Genomic DNA, 23,854 nt, shown 5'->3' on the forward strand with positions numbered 1-23,854 from the left:
CGATCAGAAGGTCAGCAGTTCGAATCCCCGCGACGGGGTGAGCTCCCGTTGCTCGGTCCCAGCTCCTGCCAAGCTAGCATGTCAAAGTGCAAGTAAATAAATAGGTACCGCTCCAGCGGGAAGGTAAACGGCGTTTCCGTGCGTTGCTCTGGTTCGCCAGAAGCGGCTTAGTCATGCTGGCCACATGACCTGGAAGCTGTACGCCGGCTCCCTCGGCTAATAAAGCGAGATGAGTGCCGCAACCACGACTGGACATAACGGTTAGGGGTCTCTTTACCTTTATACTAGTGGGAATGTTGTCCCTGAATGCAGATGGAAGATGCGTTGCTCTCCTTGTCATCACATACCCTCCAACATTTCTCCAATGAAAATAGGGACACCCTATTCATTAATAATTAATAATAATAATAATAATAATAATAATAATAATAATAATAATAATAAATTTTACTATTTATACCCTGCCCATCTGGGTGGCTTCCAACATATATACAAACATAATAAAACATTTAAAAACTTCCCTATACAGGTCTGCCTTCAGATGTCTTCTAAAGGTTGTATAGTTACTTTTCTCCTTGGCTCGGGGGTCACATAACTCCATTCCTTCCAACATTTCTCTGCTCAAACTAGGGACATACTAAGGAAAAGTGGGACATTCTGGGATCAAATCAAATATATATTAAAGGTTCCCAGCATACAGCCATATTCACTGAAATTCAACAATGACAAAAGAATCAAAACTCAGGATACAGACAGGAGCAAGTGATTCTCAGGGTGAAATGATTCATGATCTTGACCATTGTTTTTGCTTGGATCAGTGACAGTGGGGGAGTGGACTTTCATGCTGTTTTCCCCTCAACACACTCCAACAGAAGAAACCAACACAGCTGCTTGTTGCTCTTATTGGGCAGTTCAGAGCAGCAATGTCAAGTGAAAAGGTTAACTATTCCTCCTGTGGTGTCACAGCTTTGATCAAAATGGAGACCCCAATGGATGTCTTAAAGCAGTGATGGGGAATCTCACACGGGGGGGGGGGGAGCACAAAGGTGGTCCTCCAGGCCAATGTACCCCTCAGGACTCTTCCCCAGGCCATGCCCCCTCTCGGTTGGTCCTACTTTGCATCCTCATTAAGTGTTTTTGCCTGGCTGGAATATACCATTGGGCAGAGAGAGGGGCATCTTAGTGTGTGTAGAACTACCCTACTGTACAAAGGCAACATTCGCATTCATTGTTTGGCCCATTTTTGCCTCTGATGGCCCAGAAGGAAATGCTGCCCTTGAACTGAAAATAGGTCGTCGTCCCCTCCCCACTTTGAAGTAAAAAAAGAAAAGAAAAGTCAGCTCTGATCATAGTTCTCTCATACCATCATCATACATGGTTTGGCCCTCAGCAGTTCCCCCCATGTTAGTATGACTGGTTGCTATTCTATCCTATGTAAAAGTCCTGCATCCGTCCACAACCTAAGACAGTACAGCTCAGCGATGCCCCTTCTCCTTCATAACCTTCAGGACCCAATTTGGTGGCCTGCAAGGGAAGGAAGCATTGCAGAATGGGAAGCTTTTAATGTTTGATGTATTACAGTATTTTAATATTCTTTTGGAAGCCGCCCAGAGTGACTGGGGAAGCCCAGCCAGATGGGCGGGGTATAAATAATAAATTTTTTATTATTATTATTATTATTATTATTATTATTATTATTATTATTATTATTAGAAAGGCCTGCAGAGAAGGGGCATGAGAACGCCCCTGAGAAGCTTCATAGGCCATTCTCTACTCATGTATAGAACGAGCGATTGGCTTCCATCCCTTGTTCGTCATGAATAATGGGACTCTGCTGCAATGTGTCTTCTTGTTCCCTATGTCAGGGACTGCCAACTTTTTGGGGCATATGCAGACCAGATAAACTGGGTACTGGGCACAAATTGCAACCGCACTCTAGGTTCTCCCCCTGCCTGCAACTGGTCTTGAAAAACTGTATATTTTGCTTCCCACCCCGCCCCAGGTTGTGTGTGTGTGAGAGGGAGACACAGAGAGAGATCTTCTGGGAGAGGATAGCTGGGATGGTAAGAGAACTTTATTCCAAGTCTAATTGTCAGGGGAGAAGGGGGCTCCTAGGTGCAACCCCTCAAATTGCCACTCCTCTGATGAAACTAGGCTATTACAGTGGTACCTCGGGTTCTTAACCTGAAGCTGTTCTTAACCTGAGGTACCACTTTAGCTAATGGGGCCTCCCGCTGCTGCCATGCTACCGCTGCGCGATTTCTGTTCTCATCCTGAAGCAAAGTTCTTAACCCAAGGTACTATTTCTGGGTTAGTGGAGTCTGTAACCTGAAGCATCTGTAACCTGAAGTGTCTGTAACCTGAGATACCACTGTATATTGATGGGTTTCTGTCAATCCTAATTTCTGTGGTGAGTAGTTGATAGGTACAGGACTCCATAGATGCCAAGGAAGGCCTCTCTGGGCGCATGTGCCACACTAGGAACCCATGCAATGACATGCATCTGTAAGAAAGCAAAGTGGCTCTCCACTGGCACGTAAAAACCACCCATGGCTTTAGGAGCATGCAGGTGTTCAGCTCACCTCAGTTAGGACAAGAGACTCTGTCAGAACTGACAGCGTAACGAGAATATACCTCAGGCACCAGGTTAAAGTTTAAAGGAACAAAACCTTGGCTACCGACTTACAGTTTTAAGTCCTACTCTGGAACTCAACTGAGGAAGGAAAGAGCATGTGGGAAGGAGAGCCAGTGAACATCAGAGGATGCTGAGACCTTTGGCTATTGCTCTTGACCCACCTTAAAATATAACATCTTATTTCTTTCTGAACCTGAGGAATCCTATCCAGCATCCAAAACTATTCTGAAAAAGACAATCCGGCTTTGCAAGTCAGGGTGCTTGAACGCCGATTCTATGCTCAGAGTAAACTCCAGGAAGTCACGCTTACCTCCTCCGTGCATCTGGCATAAATAGGGAAAGCGCCATACGTTCCCCAGTCCTACTGCGTAAGAAATGCAGGCAAAGACAAACTGCAAGGGGTTGTCCCATAACGGCCGGGCTTTCTCCATTTCTGCTCTGTGGTGCTGGGTTGCGTACGGCGGAGCGTGCCTTCGCCTTCCCTCCTTCAGGTGCTCCTCAAGCCCTGCTGGGGACACACGCAAGCGGCTCCAACCAACTCCGAGGAGAACATGCTTGCCAATTGCCAGCCAAGCTTTTTAATTGCTAATCTTATTAACAGGCACTTTGTGAAGTGGGAATGCCAGTTAGGTAAATAGGGAGGCGGAAAGCAAGCTGTAAAAACCAGCAAATAATTGTTTGGTTTTCAACTCAGCATTTCTGGGAAAGATCTGAAATGCGGTTGTTTGGTTTCGCCCCATGCTGGTCTTAATGTCAAAAAACATTTGGGGTTGCACAGGATTACACTGTGACAGGCCCACGGGGCTTTGGGAACTATTTGCACCTGTCAACATCTTGTGTTTAATTATTTGTAGGGGGAAACATACCACACAGTATGGGTTTGGGTTACGGCGCTCGTTGCCTTCAAAACATTCCATTTAATTTGCAAATTACCTCACAGATGCCTGGGGTGGGGCAGGGGGAAAGGTTCTCCTCACATATCGAAAACAACCACACAGAAAAAGGATTATAAAATGGAAAACACAGTAGGCTAGATGGGGTAAATCACAGAAATATTTTTCACACATCACATTGTTCAACTTAGGTTAGGAGGAGGACAAGCTGTTTCGGAATCAGCTTGGTTCTCCGAGATACTGAGGTAGATGCCTTGTAAATCTCTGTGAAGGGAAAACTACAGGTACCATGATTCTTTGCGGGGGGGGGAGATGCTGAAGTTTTTAATGTATGTTGTGGGCACGACCAATGTTTACAGAGGAGTTTAAAGAAAGGATATTTTCCTTTCCGAACACAATTCAAAGTGTTGGTGTTGACCTTTAAACAGCCTCGGCCCAGTATACCTGAAGGAGCGTCTCCACCCCCATCGTTCAGCCTCCGAGGGCCTTCCGGCGGTTCCCTCACTGTGAGAAGCAAAGCTACAGGAAACCAGACAGAGGGCCTTCTCGGTAGTGGCGCCTGCCCTGTGGAACGCCCTCCCATCAGATGTCAAGGAAACAAACAAGGCAGCCCTGTTTTTAATGTGTGATATTTTAATGTATTTTTAATCTTTGTTGGAAGCCGCCCAGAGGGGCTGGGGAAGCCCAGCCAGATGGGTAATTTATATCCCATCTATCACTGTGGTGAATGCTCTGGGACAATGATGTATGCTCGGTGGAGTACGTATCATGAACGTTTTGAGGCAGATTTGTGGCCTATTATCGTTAACATTTACATGCCCTCTTGGCTTTGAACCCTGGTCTCCCAGCACCTAGGTCCTAGTACCAGGTCCCAGTCTAGTGTTTCTCAAACTTGGGTCTTCAGCTGTTGTTGGAATACAACCACTGGTCCCGATAGCTAGGGATGATGGGAGTTTTAGCCCATCTGGAGACCTAAGTTTGAGAAACACTGTCCTAGTCCAACACTCTAACCACTACACAACACCACACCACATGCAGCAGGCTTGTTCATGTCTTCTTTCGCAGGTGCAAACTATACTGAGAGCAGAATCACATAACCATAAGCACAAATCATCACAAATGCACATGAATGGCAGGGAGTGGGAAGTCTACTCTAGTCTTGCTGCTTATAGGCAGCCTGTTTATTGAGGATTAATCCTGATTAGTTAGCACAAAGTTTGCAAGGAGCTTAGAAGACATCCCCAGTTCATTGAGCATTAATTCCGCTATGCTTGCAGGGAGGTTAGAAGATGTTGCATCCAGCAAATGTTGTCCCACACTCTCAATGCATTCCCCCCTCACTGTCTTATTGCAAAAAGGTTAATTGGGGGAGGGGTGAGCAAGGCGAGAGGAGCTTGTTGGTTGCACAAGGACTCCAAATCAACTTTAATTGTACAAACTGAACTTGTCAGTATGCGGTTGAGTCCCACTGGAAAATAGCGACAGTCTGGAATTGCTTATAGTCTGGTAAAGTAAATATCGGATATATTATCCTGAAGCAGAATAAAGAAATCACCCCAAGAGGGTCTTGCTTCTCCCATTGCCACAGCCGTGGATTCCAACAGAAATCAGGCATGGCTGTCTTCCAGATGCCCGGCCTGCAGCCTTGACAAGTTCCAACTTCTAGTTCACATAACCCAACTCTCGACTCTGACCTCCAAACAGCTGAGAAAGGATGGCCTACCTTTTTGTCCTCTGGCACAGAACCACTGCCTTTGTTAACAACCCATAATTAAGCCATTACCTCACCAGGAAGCTAGCCTGGCTATTATAGGAATTTGAACCCTTGCTTAGATTTTAACATTTCCTGGATACAGGAAAGGTCTCGGCCTACAGCCTAACTGCTGCCGCCCCCCCCCAAAAAAAAAACTCACAAAATTTACTTATTTGGTTTATATTCTGTTTTTTGGCCCCGAGAGGCTCTCAAAGAGGCTCACAAGAGAGTCTCACTCACAGTAGAAATCACGTACAAGTCTGGTATCAGGATCAGAAATAATATAGCCTCTGGAGGTCAAACTGCTGTGTTAGCAGCAAGTGACCTCTTTGGGGCACAAGCCTGGGCAGTGTGTGTGTGTCCTGAAACCCTGGCCTACCTGGTCACAAGTCTGTATGTCAAAGTCCAAAGACCAGGGGTCAATCCACACATCCAAAGTCCAGTCCCATAGAGGTCCAGGTGCATCCAAGTCGAGGTCCACCAACATGGGTGTTAGAGCAGACACAACACCTCAGCTCTGCTTCCCTTTTACACTTTGCTTGCTGATTGCAGCATCTGGACTTGATGAGGCCTGTGACCCTCACCTGTCCCAAACCTAATCCAGCAGAGGAATCACACACCTCCTCCCAGGTCTAGTGAGCCTCACCTGGTCAGCCAGGGAGCTGGGCTGTGGGCCCTTGGCTGCCTCAGCCTCCTGGACTGCCCCTCTCGCTGCTCCCTACGCCTGTGTTTGTGGAGACATGGGTCCCTCTGGCTCTGGTGATGGGTCCTGCTGCTCTGGTTCTTGTGTTGTTGTTGTTTAGTCGTTTAGTCGTGTCCGACTCTTTGTGACTCCATGGACCAGAGCATGCCAGGCACTCCTATCTTCCACTGCCTCCCGCAGTTTGGTCAAACTCATGCTGGTAGCTTCGAGAACACTGTCCAACCATCTCGTTCTCTGTCGTCCCCTTCTCCTTGTGCCCTCCATCTTTCCCAACATCAGGATCTTTTCCAGGGAGTCTTCTCTTCTCATGAGGTGGCCAAAGTATTGGAGCCTCAGCTTCAGGATTTGTCTTTCCAGTGAGCACTGGTTCTTGTGTACTGACCACTATCACCTCGCCATCCTCCATCACCCAGTGAAGACTTCCTTCTCTGCCCCTGCTTGCCCTGGTGTGTCCCAGTCCCAGCTACACCCCTCACCGGGATCTTCTTCCTCTTCCCTGTCGTCCTGCCAGTTCATGACATCATGGGAATCCTGGGCTGCCCAGAGTTGTGTAGGGTTCGTTCCTTAGCCTTTTCTTCTCCCAAAGATATCCCACAAGGCAGTGGAGGTTTAGGATCAAAGTTTTCCTTCCCCTAGATGGTCTACCTTGCCAGGTGGATGAGCCCCATCTGTCCCTCACTTCCTTCCACAGTACATACACAGAAACTGCCTTCTTGACCGCTGGACCCACTACTAGTCTCATCTGCTCAATCTGCTGGAGCCTGTCCCTAACTCACCAGCGAGTCCCTAATTCACCAAGGGCTTGAGACCCATGGGCTACCTTCACCTGGTTTAGCCAGTCAGTCAAGGCCATTTTCTGGGTGTGGCACTGTCATGCTGTCAGCTTCTAGAAGCCCAGGAGAGAACCGAGTTCAGGATGGGGACCAAAGATGGACAAACTACTCCAGAAGAACATGTCCCCCACCAGAGGTATTACTCCTCCCCTAACACTCCAAATAAGAGTGGGGTTCGAGTGTTTAGAAACTAGCCTACTATATGAAGGCAATATTCACATTTTTCGCTCCGCCCCCCGCCCCTGCACCTAGGGGGAAACTCCCCTGACTCTGGCAGTGGAAGAGGGGATTCTATAACACATATGAGGTTCATTGATAGGCCTGTGTGCTATTAATGCAGAAAACTCTGTGAACCCAATGGGAATGTATTCATTTTAACAAAATTTATATACCTCCCGATTGTTTACAAGGAACTTGTGAATTGCAGTGTAGGAAGAGCCCTATGATTCCATGATGCGACTGGGAGAAAGTCAGTGATGCCACAGGAGTGGGAGATGCATATATGTAGGGCATTTCCTGTAAGTCTAACTGGGACGCATACACCCCAGAGGAGGAGTAGGAAGCCTTGCTGTTGACTCCTCTTGGTACCTAACTGATCAGTGATTGACCTACCTTGTAAAAATACGTAATGGCAATTCTGTCAAACATCAGCTTCTTATGACAAGTTAATAAATGATGGGCAATCTGAAAGATAAGTAGAGTGCAAACCTGCTTGCTCATAGCCAGATTTCTGCTTGAATGTAACATCAGATAAAGCACCGGATAATAATTTGAATGAAACATTTTCCTTGGCTGCGAATATCACCATGTAATATAGATTAACAGCACTATTTTGGGCATGTCCAGGGAAGGCTGTAGAGGATTGCAGTCTTAATTATATGATGAGTTTGGGAGGAGTATCATGGAAAGAATGAGTGAGCTGAAGAGATCTGATAGCATAAAATAAACAAGATATGGTGCATACAAATTATTTAACGACAAGGGCTCCAGAGTGGCCACTTTATTAAACACCTATGTGTTCATACATGTAAAATAGCTTGGGTCACCTTCCTAATAACCAATTTAAAGGTAAAGGTAAAGGTACCCCTGCCCGTACGGGCCAGTCTTGACAGACTCTAGGGTTGTGCGCTCATCTCACTCTAGAGGCCGGGAGCCAGCGCTGTCCGGAGACACTTCCGGGTCATGTGACCAGCGTGACGAAGCTGCTCTGGCGAACCGGCACCAGAGCAGCACACGGAAACGCCGTTTACCTTCTCGCTATAAAGCGGTACCTATTTATCTACTTGCACTTAAGGGTGCTTTCGAACTGCTAGGTGGGCAGGAGCTGGGACCGAACGACGGGAGCTCACCCCGCTGTGGGGATTCGAACCGCCGACCATGCGATCGGCAAGTCCTAGGCGCTGAGGTTTTACCCACAGCGCCACCCGCGTCCCAATAACCAATTTATGGCATGATAAATGTGCACTAAGTGCAGTAATGAAGATCATAGGGAAAGACTTACTGAAATCATTCAGTCTTTGACCCACTTTCACAGTATTTTATATTTTAATTTAGACTGTGGCGTTAAATTAACAAAAATTCTCAGTGTTTTTATGTAAGAGTCTAAAAGGTAGCACCAAGTATCATTGCTGCAACATCAGATTAGGGGTACTTCCAGATGGATGTTTAGTACTGTTTATGCATGCAGGGATAATGTCCCTCCCCCCAGCATCTACACAATATTACTGATATCAGAATATTAGCTGCTATTTCCTGCTGCTCACCGCATTTAATCTGGGGAATGTCAAGTAGGTTATACAGTAAATTCAGACCCATTTACAAATGAAGCCCACATATAGAAGTACCCTTAGACTAAGGCTGCAATCCTAACCCCACTGACCTGCGAGTAGGACTTTCCTCTTGAGTAGATATGATTAGGGATTGTATTGTTAGTGATGTAAAGTCCATTAGTCCCAAACCAGAGGTCCTCATGACTTAAACCAGGAACACAGAAAGGAGCCTGCCTTAAAACAAGCAACAAAATATAGTTGCTTGTTCTGTTATGCTTATTTGCTGTTAGTAGTTCTTTTGAAGGTAAGATGAGACAAGATATTGGGAAATCTGAGCAGCCACATAGTGTGTTTGTGATTTGGATTGAGGCTGCTATGTTAGGGCTATTTCCTCCAGTCTAAATTATACCCCACATCCAACAATCTACCATTTGCCCCCAAATGTCATGAGAGCTATTTCAGTAAGGACTGTATGACCCTTGTTTTTTCTTCATGACACATCAAAGAAAATGGGTATGTTTTTAAGTATACTGGTTTACACTAATTTTTAGACAAATGCCGTCAAAACATATGAAACATACTGAACAGTTAAAGTATTACCATTTTGAACCACTTCCAAGTCAATTAGTGACCAGCTACTGAATTCAGCCGCTTCTCTGCTATGCAAGCTGTTTATTCTGTCATGGCAATGTGAAACAGCTTAAATTTTGACTGACAGAAAACATGCTTCATTTCATAAGCACAAAAGCACATTGAAAGAAAAAGTTATTTTTTCGCAACCTCCTGTTACTGTAAATGCATCCGATTCAGATTTTGAGGTACAGCCAGGGAACAAAATCTATTTTATTAAAAATGAGAGTGGGGTTAATGCTATTATATGCTGGCCTATGAGAGAAGGAATCATTCAATTTTATGTTTTTGAGGATTTTTTGGGGTAATTTAAATACGAAAGTATTTAGGAGCTTCTTTGCAGTCTTGAAGCAGCAGGTATGAAAGACACAAATACACACTATGGTAAAGTATTGGTAAAGTATATGTTAAAATACACACTATGTAAGTTATAGGCTCTGCCCCTAGAACCTGTCACATTGTTAGAAAAGCCTTTAAAGGTTTCATGGGGCTAGAGCCAAAGGGTTGCTTTCTCTGACAGAGGAATCTTCAGACCCAGCACATACAAAATAGGTCTATCGTCTGTTATCCCCGATAGGTAAATGACTTGTGAATGTCAGCAGTTGAAGGGTAGTGTGTGTGTGTGTGTGTTTTGCTTGTGGGCTTTCTGGAGGCAGTGTTTCTCAACCTTGGGTCCCCAGATGTTGTTGGACTACAACTCCCATCATCCCTGAGCTCTGGCCTTGCTAGCTAGGGATAATGGGAGTTGTAGTTCAACATCTGGGGACTCAAGGTTGAGAAAGGCTGATCCTAGAACCAAGAGGTTAAACTAGATCGGGGGTCGGCAACCTGCGGCTCCAGAGCCGCATGCGGCTCTTTAAAGCCTTTGCTGTGGCTCCGGGGCGGAGGCGAGGGGAGGAGGCGCATTTTCTGGGCGGAAACACGCAAAAAGCCGCTTATGATTGGATCACTCCCTTATCTACTGGGGCGCCTTGATCGCGCCGAAAACCTCTCCGTTTGGATTGCTTGCTGCCTACCCAAGTCGATTCGCTGCTGGGAGCCCAGCGCGCTACGCAAGCTCATCGCCCCATTTTACCTTTCCTGGGGAGGACTCGGCGCGCCTGGCGGATCAGGTTGTGGGCGGATCAAGTCGCGGTCGCGTGGAATTTGTGCTTTGTGACTGTTTGAGGTGGGTTTTTTTTCTTGGGAGGCTGGGTGGCGCGAAGAGAGGGAGGCTTGTGGTAGCGTCGGGGCTTGTCTCTAGCAAAGTAAGTCCTCGCTATTTGGTCACATGCGCAGCATTCTCCTTGTGGGGGTGAGGTGCCTTCGGCGCTCCAACGCTTGCTTTGCCGGCTGCTTTCAAAAGCGTCGGAATCAGCTGTGCTGTTGCTGGGTAACCGGATCGTCCCAGCAGCCATCTTATCTGCCCATGTGGTCTTCTGAGGCGGCCGCCATCTTACTATAGGCAATTCCACGTGGGAGTTAGTTGCCTGAAGCCCCTTTTTAGTTGCCTGAAGCCCCTTTTTAAACTTAAGCAGGTGAAAGTTTGGTGAATAGCTAACACTTTCCTTGGAGAACGTTATGCAACAGCTTATTGCTGGTCTTTGTCGTCCCGCCTTTGTAAGCAGGCTGCATTGAAAGGGGGCATATACACTGGTCACTGTTTTGAAGGGGAGTGAAGAACACACACTCAAAAAAAGGTAACTTGTTAATTTAATGTTTATTTCTATGAGGAGGAGTAATTCTGAGGGGGCAAACAAAGAAATAATAAAAAGTGTCAAAAGTATTTTTATAATGACGAATGCCTCATTATTAATTATTATTTACATCAGGCACTGATTATGATTTATGGTACACTGGGGCCCTGATTAATTTTCTATGGCATTTTGGGGCATTGATTATTGAGCATAGCAAGTCGCGGTCGCGTGGAATTTGTGCTTTGTGACCATTTGAAGTGGGGTTTTTTTCTTGGGAGGCTGGGCGGCGCGAAGAGAGGGATTATTTTTATAATGACGAGGATGACATTGGGCCCTCATTATTAATTATTATTTACATCAGGCACTGATTATGATTTATGGTTCACTGGGGCCCTGGTTAATTTTCTTTGGCATTTTGTGGCATTGATTATGCAGTCGCGGTCGCGTGGAATTCCACGTGGAGTTAGTTGCCTGAAGCCCCTTTTTAGTTGCTTGAAGCCCCTTTTTAAACTTAAGCAGGGGAAAGTTTGGTGAATTGCTGCCAAGGAGTGTGGTGGAGTCTCCTTCTTTGGAGGTCTTTAAGCAGAGGCTTGACAACCATATCTCAGGAGTGCTCTGATGGTGTTTCCTGCTTGGCAGGGGGTTGGACTCGATGGCCCTTGTGGTCTCTTCCACATATGTATGTGAGCAGGTCTTCTCCAACATGAACTATATTAAAAACAAACACCGATCACGCCTCACAGATGACAGCTTGCAAGCCTGTGTGAAAATGAAGGTGACGTCTTACAGCCCTGATGTGCAGACACTGAGCACTGAGGTTCAGGAGCAAAAGTCCCATTAACCTGGTTACCTGGTTGTAAATTAAATATTTTAATTAGCTATTAATTTGTCCTTTTTTCTTGGGATTGACAGCTGACTGCACGATCCTGTATATTAAGGCAAGAAACAATATATGCAGTGTTATATTTGTTTTAAATATTGCAATGTTTTTGCGGCTCCCAGTTGTTGTTGTTTTTTCGGAAACGGGTCCAAGTGGCTCTTTTTGTCTTAAAGGTTGCAGACCCCTGAACTAGATGGACACTTTGTTAGATACAGAGTTCCTCCCTCCCCTCAAATACTTTGCTTTCATCCTTGCCTCTTCCATTATATCTTTCATCTATTTCTCCCTCTGGTTGTTACTTGCTAAACAAAATTCTTAGGAAACACTCTAGAAAGTTCTTTTCAGCCCCTCCTATCAATTAAATAGAATGTTGATTTGTTAACTTAATGTATAGAGAGGGGATGCGAATAATCAAGATTTAAAACTACATTTCATAATAGAAAAAACAACCACTGCAATTTAAGATTATTGTGCTAGTCCAGTAATACTGGATATTGTGTCTGCAGCTCTTTAGCACAGGCTGTACTTTGGTGAAAGAAAACTTGGTATTTAAAGAAAATGCACTTAGTTTTGTGATGGGATGATGAGCTGCTTGTGCGTAAAATCGTAGTCCCTCAGAGTTTGTGCAAGTCCACAAACCTCTGTCTGTGACGGAGCCCCTCAGACATGGCTGCTCTAGTCACTTGCAGATTCCGACAGTGGTTGCTTTCGGAATCGTTTCCAGCATAAAAGCTCCTTAACGGAAACACGTCTTCTGGACTCACGTCGTGACAGTTTCCGGCGAGGAGTGGGTCTCCCTATGGGAGCTGCAGATACCTCCCCACTGTTCTCGCTGGACGTGTCCCTGAGCCCTCCCTCTTGCTCGCTTTCCCTCAGAGATCCACCTCTCCCCCTGCTGGTTCCTGCTTCAGCTGCTGAGTCTCTCCCAGCCTCCGTGAGACTTTCCACCAGAGACCCACCTCTCCCCCTGCTGGTTCCTGCTTCAGCTGCTGAGTCCCTCCCAGCCTCCGTGAGCCTTTCCACCACCTGTTCCTCCGATGGCAGTTCTCTGACAGTTTTGCTGTAATTATTCAGCAGTCATTGATACTCTATAATGAAATGTTTATTTATATTATAGTGCGCTGAAGCAAATAAAAGAACCAAGATTTACCATGCCCATAAAGAATAATCTACATAATGATGCTGCAAAGCCTGTTACTATGAAAGAGTTTGGTCAGAGAGTTCCTCTGTCAAATTATTAGTTCACATTCCTTCTCTTGCATTATATTTTGTTTTCCTACCCAAAAATGAAGCAAAAAAGGGATGGGGTAAATAATAATGTCACCTACTGTATAAAGGCAAGCCACATCCATTGAGCCATCCATTTATGCCTCTGAGCCACCATGTGGCCTCTGGAAGGTTGTGTATGCTGGAATTCAGCTCTCAGGCTGAAAAAGTTGCTCTACTTCCGCTATACAGCCTTGACCAAAATATTCTGAATTTCATAAAAGGTGAACTATGCAAATATGCATACCTGTGTTTGATTTATATGAGCAGAATTTCCATATAAGTCACTACAGTATGGGATCTCACTCAAGATATCCACTGGTTGTTTGCTTTTTAGAAGAGAGAATAAGGTCAAGAGATGTAAATTGCTGTGAGATTACATACAAAAATGCCTAACTTGTCCTTCTGTATTTGCTGAAAAACAACCAAACAGGATTTGGGAGGCAAGAAGTTTCATTAGCCTTAATTAGGAATTTAATTAAATTAGGAATTTAATAACATATATAACGAAGACAAAATATATAGCAATATATGGTTGGCAAATACACAGAACCCAAAAGGTTGGAATACTTGCATGATGAAGACTGGTTGACCTGTCACTCCCAAAAGTAACAATAGTTTCATCTAGTCTGTTGCCAACTTAGCAGATTTCGGAAAAAACTCTACTTTCTGTTCTACTATTGAACATTTACCTCTAGAATGTGATATGTATTTCCTGGGACAGATTCCAGAAAGGCTGTTTGCTGCATATAACCTATTGATTTCAGTGTGGAGTGTCCAGAGTTTCTGTGCAAACCATCAGAGAAATGAATGGAAGGTGTATTGGAGATGGGATTCCTTACATCTGTGATATAATAACGAAATTTAAGACAGTGTAATTTCAATTAGATGTGTAAGACAAAAAATATATTTTTACTAGTTAGTTAACATTTGAGCACCAGCTTTTCCACTTCCTACACATAACAAACAGATTGTTTTTCTCCCTTTAGTGCAGAAGCTCTTTTGAAACTATTGAGCTAATAATTTTTAAAATAAATAGCAGGTAGGAATTAACAAGTTACTTAGAGAATCACTGCTCCTAGTACAATTGTAAAAGAAAGGCCATGTTTGAGAAGCATGTAAATTACAGGAATTTAACTCTTTGGGTCTGTACCTTATAGGTATGAAAAGAACTGGAATTTGAACTTTTGGTTTTGTTTAAAATAAATCTTTCTACTTCACAAGAATTAACACCTCCATGTTTGTAGTTTTCCAGGCAATCCACAAGATAGCTATTCCAAAGACATGAAGTACAGAAATAAAGACTATGCCTTTTCTTTGCTCTCAATTCTATTACGGCTTCCTATTAATAAACATTTTTTTCAGAAAAAGAAAACAATAAACTCCTTAGAAAGCATAAATCCCAACATATTGGGGAAAATAGATTTCATATTTTTAAAATCCTATGCATTTTCTTTTTGTGGCAGTTTAACACAGCAAATGCTCTTCAGACCTTAATCATCTGGTTCATATCTAAAAGAAAAAGAAATAAGAAAACAGATTAAAATATTTTTTTAAAATAAACAGGCAAGATAGGAAGGTAATGATTAAATAATCACATAAGATGTTGCCAATAATCTAATTTATTTTGAATTACAAAATAATCTGATAATTAACCATCTTAATACATAACCCTAGAATTTATAAACCTTATCCAAGCAGCTCAAAACCCTATGAATTTGAAAGCTCCATTTGAGCCATTCCATTCCAGTTCTGCAGTGCAATTTCAGTGAAACAGTACGGAAACAGATGGACACTCTAAATATCTAAGTGACAAGATATACACTAGGGTTACTTAGCTCTCTCTATATCCACATTTGGAGGAAGATGAAAGGTGTATTGCAGCAGTAGATAGTGGGGTGGGGAGGCAGAAGCCATCTGACCTTTGGTTGCCTCACTGCTGCTACATACCAGGGAAATGAAAGGGAACATGACAGTGAGATAGGAACACACTGGCACCATGCTGCCCTCACATAGCCCTGTTTCAGTACGCAGCAGCAATACAGGTGACCAGACGCCAGGCGAGTGTCCACCTCCACTGTCTACTGGTGTATTCTTACCAAATTTTTGAAGTGTAATCTGCCACCATTGTATCTTGTCAACAGAAGGAGCTACTCGTCTCCTTTCTGCAGCACTTCGGTAAGGACCACCTCTTGTGGTATGCATGTTTATGGGTTCACTGCCTAAGTTGTAGAAAGAACATCAGGATCTCAGGCTGCGATCCAAAGAACTCTGCAGCTAGATCTGAATGTCCAAGGCAGCTTTATCCTTGTGTTTCAGACACAGCAGTGATTTGTATTGACTGGCAAACAGGTTTTGAAAATGTTGGGGTTTCTGATGTCATTTGTACTATGGCGTGAAGGTCAGCATTTTAAAGAAAAAGGAATAAATTTTTACTGAGCTAGTCCCAAGTGTTCAAGTGCATCAGAAGCAAGCTCACTGGGCCCCAACCTGTTTTCAGATAATGGAAGTATGTAGCTCTTAAAAGTTTTGCAAAAGCAAACATTACCATACAAACCACACGCTGAGAGGACAAATGAAAGAGCACTGCTTACTTTGAAAGCTTCTTTCGTAATTCCTTTATCTGTTCATTCTTCTTGGAGAGAATCTCTTTCATATTGCGGTAGGCAGTTGTTTGTTGGAACTTCTTTTCCAATTCCTGTTAATTTGAAATTACCAATATATTTACTTTATTTTTAAAAGTGAAATAGACACTGTTTATGTATTTAACAACTCTCACTTAAAAACCCCTTAAAGCATTTGTTTGGCTGGCTGAGTGGTATGTCACATGGGTAGTGACATTTTAGTAGGTGACCTCTATTGCCTCTACTTCTTGTTGCTCCTTACATGAGCAACCTACAAAAACAAAAATAAATGTTTGGGATTGCTCAATGCTCTGAGTGAAGCATGAACACGTGTGCCAAACATCTGTAAACTAATATAATTCCTCTTTCCCAGACTTCTCCAATTGATATTCAGCTTCAGCATAAAGCATCCAGGATCTGATTGTGTTGCTGAGGGGTGGGGAAAGGAATCCAATCAACCCTGAGCCTCCTTTCGCTGTATTTTCAAACCGCTCCAACAGTCTTCCTGCTGCATGGAGCTCTCAGAGAGATTGAAAAACAAAACAGTCAGTGTTTCCTTTGCAGCAGGAAGGCACCCTGCCGCCTCTTGCTCTCAGATGTTGTACAAGCACACTGTACACTCAGAGCACTAAGTAGTCCTAGTTTGTTTTTATTTAAAGATCTACAGATCTTTTACAATTCTGTAAATCAGAATTGCACAAAAATATGTATTTTAAAAAAGAGCAAGCAAACTGCAGTTTAACCTTGCAGGAAAACTGGGGGAAGAGGGTTGAAAAACTCACATTTGAGGTATTTTCTGTCAAGCTGTGCCCACAGGTGTTGATGGCAAGCAGCAGAACACCAATTAATATGGTGCTGGAAAAAAACATGTGTGGACCCTCATGTGTCAACTGCATGCACAGAAACACTGGATCTGAGTTACTGCCCCTGTGTATATGTGCCATAACAATATTCTGCTTCAGAAAAAGCTTGTGCACTTTTATCAATGCCTTATGTTACAGGCATTAAGGAAGGTGGTAATGACTATAACTATTCAACAGAATAAAAACTAACCTTTTCAGCCATAGCCAACTGGTCCTGAACCTTAAGAAGGTCATGCTTTGTTGTTACCAAATTCTCTTCCAATGATTTTTGGCTTGCAGTACTGTCTTGCAAAGTCTTTTCAAGTTTGCACTTCAGATCAGCCATAGTATTTTCTAACTCACTAATGTCCTGAGTTGGGTTAAACTGAAAAAAGAAAAAATATATTCATGATTTAATTAAATAAATGCATGACCATTGGTTACAAGAGTAAACAATTGTTCTCTCTAAAAATCTAAAGTTTCAAATGATAAAAATATATACAATGAGCTTATTTCTCTATTTCAATTATTAAGCAAAAAGGTTCCCAAAGCATCTTACTAATGTATGAAAGTAACTGCCCTTGAACACAAAAGAAAAAGGGAACAGAAGGGAGGAGGAAAAAAAATTCATGGCACTATTTCTTAATTATAGAGTTCTTCTAATGATCAGCTGGAGGCATTCTAGTTCAGACATCAACTCAGCCTCATTTTTTCCAGAACAGCAGGTGGATGATAAATGCAGTAACTTTATGTCATTACTTAAAAATCAAAGATAGAACTCTGAAGTGGAGCTGACATAGTAAGCATAATGCAATCCTAATTCTGGAAAGCAATGCAGAAAATAATGGTATACTTAATATGTACAATGTTGCCTAAAAACAAGTCCCTTCTTGCCAGGGTGACTTAAAAGAGTGCCTGGACACTATGAGTACTCTGTTTATTTTAATAACATAGCTCAGGGTGGCTCAACTTTTCATACCAAGTGGGCCACAAGAGTACTTTGACATAGAACCCGTAAGTCACACGCTGCCCTGTTGCGTGGGGTAGAGGGGGTGAGACCAAAATTTGACACCCCCACCCAGCTCTTGTGTTGCCTTCCCATAGCCAGGTAAACAAGACACTGGACTTTGGGAAGGAGGCAGCAATGTTCTTCCAAGTAAGCATGCATATACTTTTTCTGAACTTACTGAAAACTTACATAAAGCCTGTCTGAAATCAATGGGTACTTTTGAGTAAACATAGAAAGGATTTTCAGAATTAGAGAATTGATGAAAACACTTTTAAATTGACAACAGCAGATGCACCATAGTTTAGTATAAGTGTAAACCCTGGAGCAAAGTGCTGAAATGCTTAGAAATGAGAAATCAAATACATACCACAAACCATATTAGAAAGCAAAACAAAACAAGAAATGTGAATTATAACAATGAAAAAGGTGTATGAAAGAAAATTTAAAGCCTGCCTCAAATTTAGGATTTTACTTTACTCAAAGAGAAATTCTTATTTTGCAATGCCAAACTTGTTTTATTGGTATAATTCTTCAAATTTGGTTTTAAAACAGCATTACATATGATCACATCTGGATAAATAAGATTAACAAGAATATCTCTGAAAATTTACTAAAATAATCTACATGGAGTAATTTTATCAAAACAGCAATATTCAATAGAAATGATGTGAAAACCTTTTGATCTCCCTGGGCAATTTGTAGCTCACGTAGAGCCTTTTCTAACTTTGATTTTTCATCCAGTGCACTTGTAGCCTGGAAAAGATTGAAAACAACGTTCAGAACATATTTTTAGAAAAGTAATCAAATTACTACTCTTTTGATACACATATACCAACATCTCAAGCAAACTTACATGCCCTTCTATGGTCTTTAATCTAGTCTTCAATTTTTCATTTTCCTCTTGGAGTCTTGCTATTTCCTGTGAACAATTAAAAAATTAGCTTGCTCTTGACCAAACCCTAAATACATCATGCCTAGCACACAGAAGTGTTTTTCAGACTAGAAAAAAATGTATGCCTATGTGAGACCAAGAAAGTTACTAGGTTTTGGTATACTGTACTTTGTTCCTGCTTTATTTGAAAAACAGAAGCTGTACAGAAAATTAAACTAGCATGGAAAGTGGGATCCACAACTAATTAACATTCCTGTTTCCCCAGGCAGCTGTTGAGGCACCACAGAATGAGGAACGATGAAAGTAACTGAATCTAAAGGAATCATTAAAGGCTGGTGGTGGCAGGGAAATGTTCTCACTTTAATTTGGGGTAGAAATGCATTAATCTTGATTGCTCTATGCACACCCTCTAGTTCTCAGCTTCCATTTCTGAAGACATAGCTTCAAGCTCTTTTCTGACAGAAGCTTCGCCTTTAAAGATATTTCCCTGTCCCCCCCCCTCACGTTTCTTTTGATTACACACACCATTTCACTCCACTGACACATACACCTTATGAAGCTAAGAAGAGGCTATGGGGACTTCAGTAACTTCTAAACAGTTTGAAATAATATAAAACAGGTTCAGTTGAACCAACAATGAACCACCATAAATATCACAAAAACCAAGTTTTACCTTGTTCAATAATTCTGATGCTCCTTCATGCAATGGAGTAAGTTTAGGCTTCACCAACTCTGGATTAGGCTACAGTAGGCACAAAAATGTTACAGAGTACTTAATTAAACATTTTCTTTCTAACAAGCATTATAATAGCAATTACTGCTCCAGCCTTTCCATACTTTGGCCAGAAGACTAATCATTTTGTAGCAAATATGGTGCCCTCCAGATGTTTTGAACTACAACTCCCAACAGCCCCACCCAGTGCAGCCAATGTTTAGGGATGATGGGCATTGTAGTCCATAACATCTTTATATACGGCTCATCTGACTGGGTTGCCCGTCACTCTAGGCGACTCCCAACAAAAATAGTAAAAACACAATACAGCACCAAACACTAAAACCTTCCCTGAACAGGGCTGCCTTCAGATGTCTTTTAAAAATCACATGGTTGCCTTCAAATGTCTTTTAAAAATTGTGGTTGTTACTGAGCCCTTAATCATATTCTCTGTGCATGCTAGAGTAATCAGAGAAGAGGGGTGTAGCGATCAAAAAGGGGATTCCTACACTCCTAAAAAGTCTGCTATCTTGGACTGACATTGCCTCAGCTGGTCTTCCAGTCATGAAAAGAACCCCTTCCTCTCCATCCCATCCACAACTGGGCTGTCACTGCTTTCTCCCTAGCTTGCTGGGTAACTGGGTCAGCCTGTCCACTCTCTGCACCCTGAAGAGCTGACTGACAGTGACCTCCACAGGACATCAAGCTTTGGAGAAGGCAAAAGCAGTACTAAACTCTCTCAGAGCTGATGCTTGCTCCAAGAACAGCACGGCATGAGAAAATCTTCCTTCCCTTACTCAGGGCAAAGCTCTCACATGTTGTGTTCAGCAGGGGTGCTCACTAGTTGCAAGAACTTTCTTTACTGTTACCTTTCCACTTAAACAAGAACCACACACAAAACCCTCACAGCCTCATCTGGTGAGTTTTAGAAATAGATACATACCTTCTTATTTGAAGATGTAAATTCTGACTTTTCAAACTCTGCAACTTGCTCTAGTAAGTCTCTTGAAAAAGAATAGAAAATATTTTAGTCAAGCAATTCTACTGAATACCAAGTTATATTCTATAATTCATAAAGAAATGAAAAGTTAGAAAATGAAAGAATTAGCCCTGAAGTCTTACATGTAAAAACTATGCCAAGACAGAACCCTTTTTAATGAAGACAAAACAATCACTTCTTAGATTAAAAAAACCCAATCATTTTGAGACTAAGGCTGCAAACTTACCAGGCAGTAACCTCCGATGAATTCACTGATACTTCTGCATGAACAGTATTATGCTATAAACTGCCATTTATGAAACTACTGTGGTGGGAAAGACCTTATTAGTAAGGATACACTTTAAGTGGCTACAAAATTCTCTTTATAGCATTTTACCTATTTTCCAGCTCAGAAATGTCAGTCTGCAGTTTAAGATACCACTTCTCTGCTTGGAAAAAAATCTGGCGAAGAAGTAATACATTGGTATAGGCTGTGTTAATAAGTTCTGACTCCACCTCACTGTGTACCACAGTCTGCAAGCCATCCAGTATATCTGTCACTTCATCAATAGTATATGTGTCTTCCACCAGCCTAAACAGAAAAGCCCACAAAACAAAATTAAAAAACAACAACCGTGCTAACAACCCAAAGCTTCAGCAGTATTACAATGACTATTTATTTTTCTAGTAAGATGACTGGCAAACTGGTCAAATGCTATAGCTCATCACTAGACTGAGCACTTCCAAATTATGCCCATCGTCCCAAAAGTGGGACGATCCTGCTTTCTACATAAGTATCAGCAAGCAAACATGGCTGCCTGACATCTGGAATATGTCACTTCCCATAGTTTGTTAAGTTAAGGAATGACACCTAATATTGGTTTCATTTGTGTTTACATTTGTATTACAGGTATTCCATCCTCATGGTACCTGCTTTCCTTCAGGTCCTGAAAACAAGAGTCTACTGTCTTAAGACGCTGGCCACGCTTGGAGCGTGCAAATCGCATGTAGTTGATAACTTCATTCTGGTGTTGCTCATTCAGACCCAGCTCTGCCTGCAACGAAAATAAAAACAGCAATGAAGCTCATATCAATAAAGTATCGTATTTGGATTTCCTGCTAATGAATTGATTAAAACTCAGAGCCAGAGCTATTGTACAGGTGACAGCAGAAGGTCCCATATATTGTTGAGAAAGAAACAAGGATAGTAATAGAATAATGGGGTTGGATGGGATCCTGAGGGTCATCTAGTCCAATCCCCTACAACACAGGAATCCACCATAGTGGTGGTGGGTATGAACCACCAATCTTCCGGTTAAGAGCTAGACACACTGACCCATTGCACTACAGAGGTTCAGGGGTAGAGATAGATACAACCAAACCAACCAACCAACCAACCAACCAAGGAAACACCCAAAACACATAGCAATAAGTCATTTGGTCTTTGGTCCCCAATTCTCACCCTCATGACCCTACAATCTCTTATGTGCATTTATTTGAAAGTAAGCCCTCATGGGTGGTAGATGATTGATGGAGGACCCTGGGTTGGAAGCAAGGAAATGTTGGGTTTTCCAGGGTGAGAGGACTCCGTATATTATTTATTCTATTTGTATTTTTTGGGAGCTGTTTCTGTTTTTTATTTACATTAGTTTTCTATATCGCAGTGTACTATGAAAAGCTTTAATAAAAAAATTACATGCTAAAGCAAGCTCAACTCAGTGGGCCTATCTCCCACTTAAAAGCTGTGCAGAAACACATTCCTCCCCTATCCATCCTGCAAGGTGGTTGTTGTTGTTATTTTATTGATAACCCTGCCCATCTGAGTGGGTTGCCCCAGCCACTCTGAGCGGCTCCCAATGTATATTTATTTATTTATTGAATTTATATACCGCCCTATACCCAGAGGTCTCAGGGCGGTTCACAGAAAAGATCACAATATATAAAATCAAAATAAGAATAATCCCACAACACCCCTCCAGATATATAAAATGATATATATAAATGTATGATGTATATAAAAACATCAGAAAACAGTGCACATTAAAAGGCTTCCCTATACAGTAGGCAAGAGGAGCTCTATTTGTGGCAACGAACTATTGGGAGAAGGCGGACGCGGGGTTGTGTATGTGGATAGGTCACAACAAACGAGCATAAAAATACAGGTTCCAAATTATGTTTTAAGTCCCTCCGTCCTACATGAAAGGGGGCGGGGTGAGGAGGCGGCGGCTGAAGGATGAAGACCGGCGTGGTTTTGCGGACCGCGAATCACGGAGGGAGGCTCGGGCTCCCTCAGTCAGGAGGGACCCCCAGTTTCTAAACCCGGGTGGGTGGGTGCGTTGGGGGTGAGGAGCGAGAAAAAGCCCAGGCTGGTTAGGCCTCTCTCAGACGAAGGAGGCGCCACACTTGGGGGGGGGGGCGGGAGACGCCACGGCCTCGTCTCTCCCTTCTCGGGAAGCTTGAGGGTAGCTAGGCGTTGCGTGAGGGGGCAGAAGAAGAAGCGGGGCGAGGCTGAGGTAGCGCGCCGGTTGCTCACCATGTCGAACCGGCGGCGGCCCTGAGGCAAAGCGGCGGCGGTTTACAGCGCGGCGGTTGCCATAGCGACGGAGCCAGGAGGCTCGCGACCCCCTCCTTCGGAATGCCGTTGGCGGAAGAGGAGGGGGGAGGAAACCGTCGCGAGGCCGGAAGTTGAGGCGCGCGGAACGGCCGTTAGGATTTGAACGTCCGGCGGGGGCGGAGCAGTTGGAAGGCAGCGCGGGACGTTCGAATGACGGCTCTAATGTCGGAGACTGAGCTGCCTTCTTACTTATTTCTCCCATAGGGCGAGGGAGAAATCCGGGGTGTTAACGTGACTTTTATTTCTGGGCGGCAGTAGTCCCCCCTTTAAAAAAATAAAAACAAGAGAGATGCATGATCTAATTCAGGTTTTATTTAGTGTAAGCATGTCGTTTATTCTCTCTCTGCGTAAATACTGTTATTATTTATTAAATTTGTATTATTATTAATTTTTAATCTTGTTTTTAAGTTGTATTCATTCAACTTGATTTTATTATTGGTTGTTAGCCGCCCTGAGCCCGGCCTTGGCTGGGGAGGGCGGGGTGTAAATAAATTATTATTATTATTATTATTATTATTATTATTATTATTATTATTATTCGGCCCTTCATCTGGAGGACACTGGAGTAAAATTCAGCTGCCGCTGTATGTATTTGGGAGAGGGGAAAGCTTTTTGCCCCTTGCCTTTAGGTTCCTTAATTGAATTATGTTACAAAACAGGGTTACAAAAACCAAACACTTGGAAAGGCAAACATACCCTCACAAATCATACTGCCCTATTTATTATGCCAGCACAAGGCGCAAGCCAGGGAAAGAGAGGTGAGCAGCAGAAGCAGTTTTCAAGGTTGCATAGGTATGTAATTGTATAATATAAATACAATATGCACACATTATTTCAATACGCGCAATATGCACACATTATTGCAATATGTAAATATTAAATAAATAGGTCATACAGCGAACATTTGAACCATTAAAAACAAAATCACCTTGATAAAATTGTATTTCATTTTTAAACTAGATTCATTAGCATTCCAAATTTCCCTGTTGGTGATATTGCTAGGACTGCCAGATCTTTGTCCTGAACTTTCAGAATATTGGCCTATTTCTCAAGGAGCATGGGAAGAGCATTTCAAAATGGGCAGCTGGAGGGAAAGAGGGTAGGGATTTACCTATGCCTGAGAGGTTTTTACTGCTTGGCCCTC

At 42.9% G+C, this 23,854-nt stretch overlaps 2 protein-coding genes across 5 annotated transcripts in view; both read right to left on the reverse strand.

The window, feature by feature from the left end:
• SLC6A20 (solute carrier family 6 member 20) overlaps positions 1–10,024 on the reverse strand; it is a 30,106-nt gene extending 20,082 nt beyond the window's left edge. Inside the window, exon 1 of one of the 4 annotated variants that reach the window (XM_082193032.1) lies at positions 7,526–10,024. In XM_082193032.1, coding sequence (XP_082049158.1) covers positions 7,526–7,625 — 100 coding nt within the window. In that variant the 5' untranslated portion in view covers positions 7,626–10,024. Of the gene's footprint in view, positions 1–2,686; positions 2,840–2,945; positions 3,837–5,660; positions 6,059–7,525 lie in introns of those variants that run through there. The other 3 variants (XM_082193033.1, XM_082193031.1, XM_082193034.1) reach the window with 3 other exon arrangements.
• Positions 10,025–13,489: 3,465 nt separating this feature from the next.
• Positions 13,490–22,769, reverse strand: LZTFL1 (leucine zipper transcription factor like 1). The gene is made up of 10 exons (XM_082193130.1): positions 22,630–22,769; positions 21,027–21,151; positions 20,494–20,688; positions 20,061–20,121; positions 19,079–19,147; positions 18,367–18,432; positions 18,189–18,266; positions 16,716–16,889; positions 15,633–15,736; positions 13,490–14,550 (listed from the first exon to the last, which is right to left on the reverse strand). The coding sequence occupies exons 1-10, from the start codon at positions 22,630–22,632 to the stop codon at positions 14,532–14,534; spliced, it is 894 nt and encodes a 297-aa protein (XP_082049256.1). The 5' UTR covers positions 22,633–22,769; the 3' UTR covers positions 13,490–14,531.
• Between the last annotated feature and the right edge of the window lie 1,085 nt (positions 22,770–23,854).

The sequence above is a fragment of the Podarcis vaucheri genome, assembly GCF_965113315.1.
Source record: "Podarcis vaucheri genome assembly, chromosome: 12".
In the NCBI taxonomy this organism is placed as follows: Eukaryota; Metazoa; Chordata; class Lepidosauria; order Squamata; family Lacertidae; genus Podarcis; species Podarcis vaucheri.

Excerpts from the sequence above, each read along its gene's own strand:
- LZTFL1 (XM_082193130.1), bottom strand. Across the intron at positions 19,148-20,060 it reads TTACATCTTCAAATAAGAAG|CCTAATCCAGAGTTGGTGAA; the intron begins GTATGTATCTAT and ends TGCCTACTGTAG. Across the intron at positions 16,890-18,188 it reads TTGCCCAGGGAGATCAAAAG|TTTAACCCAACTCAGGACAT; the intron begins GTTTTCACATCA and ends TTCTTTTTTCAG.